The sequence below is a fragment of the Alligator sinensis genome, unplaced genomic scaffold (genome assembly GCF_000455745.1).
Source record: "Alligator sinensis unplaced genomic scaffold, ASM45574v1 scaffold223_1, whole genome shotgun sequence".
Lineage (NCBI taxonomy): Eukaryota > Metazoa > Chordata > Crocodylia > Alligatoridae > Alligator > Alligator sinensis.
Window position 1 is genome coordinate 2,998,982 of NW_005841936.1, and position 7,321 is coordinate 3,006,302.

At 42.8% G+C, this 7,321-nt stretch overlaps 1 protein-coding gene across 1 annotated transcript in view; it reads right to left on the reverse strand.

Annotated features, from left to right (window-relative positions):
• Positions 1-7,315, reverse strand: part of SLF1 (SMC5-SMC6 complex localization factor 1) — a 61,524-nt gene extending 54,209 nt beyond the window's left edge. The window contains exons 1-3 of the mRNA XM_006019708.3: positions 7,012-7,315; positions 6,007-6,082; positions 2,073-2,316 (exon numbers count right to left, since the gene is read on the reverse strand). Coding sequence (XP_006019770.1) covers positions 2,073-2,316; positions 6,007-6,082; positions 7,012-7,125 — 434 coding nt within the window. The 5' untranslated portion in view covers positions 7,126-7,315. The remainder of the gene's footprint in view (positions 1-2,072; positions 2,317-6,006; positions 6,083-7,011) is intronic.
• Between the last annotated feature and the right edge of the window lie 6 nt (positions 7,316-7,321).

Genomic DNA, 7,321 nt, shown 5'->3' on the forward strand with positions numbered 1-7,321 from the left:
TTTGGATTCCCATTTTCCATGACACACAATATTGCCACCCCAGGAAAGTATGATGGTTTTATAATAGATTAATGAGACCACTAGAGCACATCAAACTGTGTTCCTCACCCTTAACCCCCAATATCTCTGCCTACAAGTCCCATAGGAACTTCAAGTAAAAAAAGAGGAGGGGCTCTAAATATAGGGAGGAGAAAAAAGAATGGAATAAGGCAACAGTTTTTTAAAGATATGGTGTATACAGTAATAATAGTCAGATAGACGTTTAGATATAAAATCATTAAACTGAACAGAATGCTAGATTATACACACAGGGCATTTATACCCATATGTTTTTGTCTGATGTTGCACTGGAGATCCACCACTTTGGAGCAGATTCAATTACTCGAGTCTGCTTCACACACGAGCTGATGTGAACTGCAGTGGACCACGTGCATGTGGCAGGGCACCAGTGGTGCCTGCCACTTTAAGGGCTAGATCAAACACTCAGAAGGTGTTTGATTCCGGCGGCCATTTTAGAACTCTGGCTGCCTATATAAACAAGAGCAGTCTTCTGCTGGGAGCCAGGCAAGAAATATTACCTGGCTGAGCTGCTGCATGGGAACATTTTGTAGGTAGGAACAGGAGGCTCTGGTCCTGGGCATGACCTAAAACTGCACCCTGTTGAGGATGGCTGGTCTGGTAGGGCTCTTAGTGGCGTGGGAGCCCCCAGGAAATGTCAGGCCAGTTACCACCCCAGTGAAAGGCAGGTAGGAGCGCCTTAACCCCAACCATCACCTTCGTGCGGGTTATATCATACATTTAATCCAGGGAAGGCCAGGTAAACTTCTTGAAGTGCTTGACCCTGCTGGGGTGAGTGACCCTGCGGGGCCAGGCACACTTTGTGAAGCACCTGAGCTGGGAATGGGAGACCCAGATCCCCGAGTGCAGGCAGGAGGCTTAGATCTAACTTGAGGGACCCAACTGATCAATGCTGGGGCCAGGACCCAAATAAGGGTAAAAAAGGCCAGGGGGCCACCATGAGGGACACCCCTATAAAGCAGAGAAGCTCAGGGTCCTGACTGGCCTGAGACGCGGCCAGGGCTTAAAGGGAAGCTGAAGCTCCCAGGGAAAGGGGCCACAGCTAATGGGCGAAGGGGACGGTTGAGTGGGCTGCCTGAGATGCCATCTGCGAGGCTTGGGCTGCGGTGTAGGGGTGGAACGGAGCTGTGGATAGCTCCCCCAATATCGGTGTGTATAATGGGAAGCCTCCCGCCTAATTGTTACATCAATATTATTATATCAAGGCATGGCAAGCGAGACAGGCGGGTGGCTGACCTGTAGATGGGGGCAGGCTGGTGCTTGCACTGGGCATGAAAGCTTGCCCCTGTCACAGTGCAGTTGCATAAGCAGCGAAATGCACGTCAGCACACAGAAAATGATGGTGGTGCGCTTTTGAACTAAAGCACCTCCTATGTGTTTTAGTTCAAAAGTGCACCACTGCCATTTTCTCAGCGCTGACACGCATTTTGCCGCCTATACAACTGCTTGTGCTTCAGCACCAGGCGCTTCTAAAAGTGCCTGCCACTGCAGCACATGCATGTATATAAATGCCCATAGAATCTAATATATAACTCTTAAGAAAGGTTGACTGATGTTATACAAGTGAAATACTGAGTGCAGTTTTGGATACTCCATTTATGCAACATGTGGAAAAATTAAACAACACTGCTAAAGAGCATAAACTCTGAGAATATAGTTATCTGTATATTTTCCTATGAGGAAACTTTAAAGCCAGGTCATTCCAAACATGCATAAATCCTCACATGTTATAGTTGAAGCTGCACTAACAGTATTAAGCCAAAAAAACCCAAAAAACAAAAAAACCCTAAACCTGAAGAGAAATGCAGTTATTTTTATGTAAACTTAGAAAGATGACGTATCTGCAATCTTGTAAATCTGCTATAATTTAAAAGGGCTGAAACGAAAACAAGTTGAAGAGGACTAAATTAACTGGGATTGGAGGAGAACAAAACTGTATTTAATCAACATTCTTTTTTTATTTCATTATTTCAACTTAAGAGGTATTGTCCTACCTGGTGATAGAATCCCTTCGTTTATCACCTTCTTTAACAATGAGGACAACTTTCCATCTGTGGAAGGCCCCTGGAGCACCAGAGCGTAACAGTTCTTCGCGCCATCTTTTAGGTGCAGATTGCATTTGAGGTGAAAAATGGGGGTCTTTTTCAAGTTTATATCCCCATTCGTAAGTTGTTTCATCAAGCCATCTGCCACTTGCAGCACTGTTAATTATGTAGTCCTTAGTTAGTATCCACTTTCCTAGAAAGCAAATGAACTGTCAGCCACTAAAGAATTTTTGTCCAGACAAAAGGCAATCCATTGAAGATCAAATATAAAATTAACTTCAACCATTTGAACTCTTAAGTGCTATTTCTAACAATACTGTCAAATTCCCTTTCTCATAATCTTACATCCTGCAGTGTCACTGACAACGGTGGTTTTGCTTTCTTCTGATGTAATGAAATGAATACAGGACAACAAAACAAAACAAAAACGCTTTTTGCTGCTCAGAATTTTATCCTGTGTGTTTTCTGTATGGTATCCCACTTAGCCTTTATATTTTTTACTTAATTCCATACTTTACAACTTACCATACTAAGTATATTTCTTGATCATGAAGGCACATATTGTGTACTCGGAAAAAATGCAATAATCCTTTCAAACCACTTGTGCATAACAGAGTTGGATTCAGCAAATTAAAGTCATCCCATGATATTTTCTGGTTGGAAGCCATAAACATCTGAGCATTAATGCTATCTAAAATTATATAAATTTCATCTTGAAAAAGCAGGATGTGGTCCAGTTATGAATGTATAATTCTATGAGTCCAAATATCCCTGGCTCTGTAAATTTAGGGATCTCTATATTGGAGATAAATGTTTAAGATCAGTACTCTGGTCTTTCTTCTTTCTCCTCTACTCATTCTTGCTCATCTCTGATTCCACTTTCTCATTCCTCTTCTTTCTTCTTCTTTAGGTGAGCTTTTGATACTGTGTTATAGGGCTGCCCAACTTGTGGCCTATGAGTCATATTCAGCTCACAGGGGGTTAACTTGCAGCTCACAGGTTGTTGCCCAAACCCTGTTTATGGAATTGCTCCTCCTGCCACTGCTGTGGTCTCTCCAGGTTCTCTTTTCCTCTTGGGGAGGCCCCATGCTGGGGGGAAGGGCAGGAGGAGGGGGACTTTGCACTGACAGGGCCTGCAGACCCTGTACAGCAGGGTCCCCAGGGACAGCCAGGGAGCCCTCCTTGCACTGGGGGGGACCCAGGGAGCCCACATGGTGGGGCAGCATACAGACCCCAGTCACTCAAAAGTTGAAAAGTCCTGCTGTATGCAATAATTTGTACCTACCCCCTTTCTTTTCCTCTCCCCCAAACCCTTTCATGTAAGAATCAGCAGCTATGGTACTACCATGTCATATACTGAAATGCTACCTACAGAATATATTTGAAGTGAATTTTAAATTATTTGAACTGTACAATCCTCATCAATTTCACAAAACAGCTGGGTACAGGTAAAATGATTCCCTGTAGGAGAATAGGTGGTATTTGTACATGAGCTAACATTGAGTGGACATAGGATGGAAAGAAAAAAGGCTACTATGCTCATAACACAGAGATTAAAAAGCACTGTTTATAAAACAGATTAAAAATTACTACTTCTCAGTCAGTGGGTTCCATATCAAAGAAAAACCCTGCAACCAAAAATAAATACTGTTTTCCCAACTGAAGGTATCGGGTGGCAATCTCTGTACATCAAAAATGTACAGAAATTGCAACTTTTTCAGAATTCAGTCTATTAATGATGGGGAGTGATAACTGGTAAAGTATACATGAAGTGGGAAGTACCTATATGTATGCTTAGGGCACAGTCAGGGGACAGTAGCATCACTTTAAAAGGCTGTATGCATGTAAGGGTTTACTCTGGTACATGTCCTTACTTGTCGTTTGGAAGACTTTACTTGTGTTGGGACAAGAAACAAAACATCATTTTGCATTACTTTGTATAATGTATGCACATTGAAACTACATATACTGTTTCGTTTCAGTATAATAAGAAACATCCTTATAGAGTTGTGTAAACAAAAAAAAAATAAACAGTCAAATTTGTGAAACAGAATGCTGTAGGATTATGATAAAGAACTGCAATGAAAAATCTACATTATAATCCAATTTCTTCATGTACTTCTTAAATCTAGTTCAGTAAATTTACATCAGTTAAAATATTCACAGCTAAAGTTGCATTGCCTAATTTTTTTCTTCACTCCAAATTTTATAGCTCCTTTTGGGCACTGCCCTTTTACTGTATCACAGAAAAAATATTATTGCAGTAGTGCAATACTCTGCCACATAACCACATTTTCTGAAACCACATTTTGACCACATCCTACCCTTACCCTGTGAACAGAGTACCTGAATGGTAGCAGAGCAAATGATACTGTTAAAGAAGTAGGTCAGTCACAGGAATAAGGAAATTAGCACCATGTGGCAGATTCTCTCTCAGTGACTCACCCTAAAGTGCTCTACAGACCTCTCCTGTGGTCCTCAGAATGAAAATCACCACTTTATAGCACCAATTTCAAAGCATGTTCAAGTACAGTTAGAGGACCTTCCTGTTAGAGGAAACTTTACAATATCCACTTGTGTGTGTGTATATCTATATATATATATATATATACTCATGTGATACTCAATGTGTTCAGTACTGTGCTTCGTTTTCATTACTACTGAAAATATTTATGTTTTAAAATGGATTGCCTATTTCCCACTTCCTCTTTTAGCTAATCCTATATTAAAGCAATAATCCTTTCTTTTTCCCCGGTGCCACTCTGCTTCTCCCTCTTTGGAGGATGTCATCCTTTCTAGGCCCACAGCCAGAAATCAGAAGATCTTGAGTCCCAATTCTGATTGGATACGAATTCTCACTTTAGCTGTAGGCAGATCATTTTAATGATCTACCTCTGGTGCTTTAGCTACGCTAGTATAACTATGGTGTCAGAGCCCCTTTGTTGAGACACAACATGTGTCTACCCCAAGACAGAGCTCATACCAACAGAAGAAACTGATACAAGAAAAATCTTGTCTGATAGGGCCCTTACCTAATAGGTGGCCTCTTACATGTATGCAAACCCAAGTGTCTATAGATGTTAGGATTTTTTAGCTACTTATCATTATACTATCAAAGGCCCAATATAAGTTATAGATCTGTTATATCTATGTATTTAAGCTTGTTATCTCTGTAGAACTCTCACAATTGATTTTCAACTTTACGTATCTTACACATTGCTTCAACCCTTATGACACAAGTATGATGAAAAGAAAAATATGATGATATCTGACAGACTACTGTACCAACAAACCAGTACTGCAAAATGTCATTAGTCCACTAACATGGCCTGTCAACTTCTATTTAGGATCCCCTTCATTCAAAACAACATCTTAAAATACAAAAGAGTAATTTTGAAAACCTTTACTTGTTTTGAGTTTTGCGGCATCAGACCCTAAGTCAGGGGAAAAAAAAGATGAAAGACTATAGGGTGTTCTCAATAAAATGGAAGAGTTAAGGATTTAAAGGGTTTTTCTTCTGAGTTGGCAGAAGGTTTCAGGTTATGTAGGTGTGCTGATAAATGTACATTATATTTATTATGAGAATTGTATATTAGCAGCTCATTATTTCTATACTTTTATAATTAGTAACTAGTGTAACAACCTCTATAGTTTGGAATAGGCCTTCTTAACCTTGTTAAGAATGAACACTTTTTTGTTTGGCAACAGAGGCACTGAATTCATTCAAATTAGAGGATAAGATATGGCAAACAAACAAATCCAAGTTTGAACAAAACTATGATTATTAGCACAGAAAGGTAGAATTCTAAAAACGAAGTAAATAAAAGTACTTCTTCCTTGTTCTTTCTTCAAATAAAAACCAACTAAAACAATTTTTACTCACCTGCCGCACAGGCTGCTAGAAACTTTTCACTCTTGCAAAGCTGTTTGGCTATAAGGTGTGTGCAATTTCTGTATTTCTGACAAAGGAGAAAAAAAAGATATTGTCATTAAAAAGGGCTCTCTCTCTGGTTTATTTTTGTTTTTTGGCTATTGTCTAAAGCGTGGGCTACTGATTCTCAACCCGGGTGCAGTAGTCTAGGTCAATGATTCTCAACCAGGACAACCTGAGGTGCTGCCAGTTCCTTGGAGAGGTGCCCGAGGTGTAAGGAGGTAAGCAGATAAGCCAAAGTAGACAAATGCCATCTCAGGCATGTCCCTTTCTGAATGATTCCCCACCGCGGCTCTTCTGCATGGCGCTAAGCAGGTTAATACATAAACGAGATGTTGACATGAGGTGCCGCTCAATTCTCAAGAGCTTTTTTTAAATTAAATTTTCTGTATTCCGTGCCAAATTTCTTCCAAATCTGAGAGTCAGTCCAGAACCATAAGTGGCCCTAGTACCGGCAAACATCCTCCACCCCCATCTGAGGCTTCAGATGTTTCCAAATCCTTTGGTGGGCATCCTACTGGCAGGCCCAAGCCCAGAGGCTTGGGGTTTGGATGCCCCTGAGTTTTGCTTGCCTGTAGCCATATGGCCCCAGAAGCAAGCTAGGGAGGAACCTCCCCGTTCCATACAGTGGGCTTAAAGCCAAGATCTTCCCACTCCAGCATCTAAGTGGGAGGTTTACTATACATGACCTTGGTGGGCACTATCCCCTTGCCAGGAGAGCCGTCTTCTCTGGATACGACTCGGAAGACTGCCTCAGTGGTCACGGTGTTTCACTTGCCAGGCAAGCACAGGGCTATGCTTGATCTGAGCCGACAAGAGGCCGAGGAGGGTGCGTCCAGCCCAGCCAAGGTGAGAGGCGCTGGGCGAGGCCACTGTCCAGCCTTGCCCTTTCCAGCTTGCTCGGCCACCCTCAGGCAGGAGGGATGAAGGAAGGAGAAAGTGGCGGGCGCGGCTCACCTTGGAGTCGATGAGAACACAGTCCAGCCTGAGCAGCAGGTCAATCAGCTCCTCTTTCTCTTGGCCCTTGAAGCCGGTCAGTTGGATTTTCCGCTTGTGGGCCCAGCCGGCCATCGGGGAGCGTTAGGAGCGGAGACGGGGGGAGTGTCCCGGCCCCGTTTCTCTCTCTCTCTGCTACGTGGCCGGGCAGGACCAGGGGCACCTCGTGCGCGGCCCCTGTCAGCGCCACGTGCCCGCCGGCCCCCGGCAGCGCCAATCGGGGCCCGGCCAATGGGCGCTGGGGCCGCTCCACAAGAGACAGCTGGCCGTC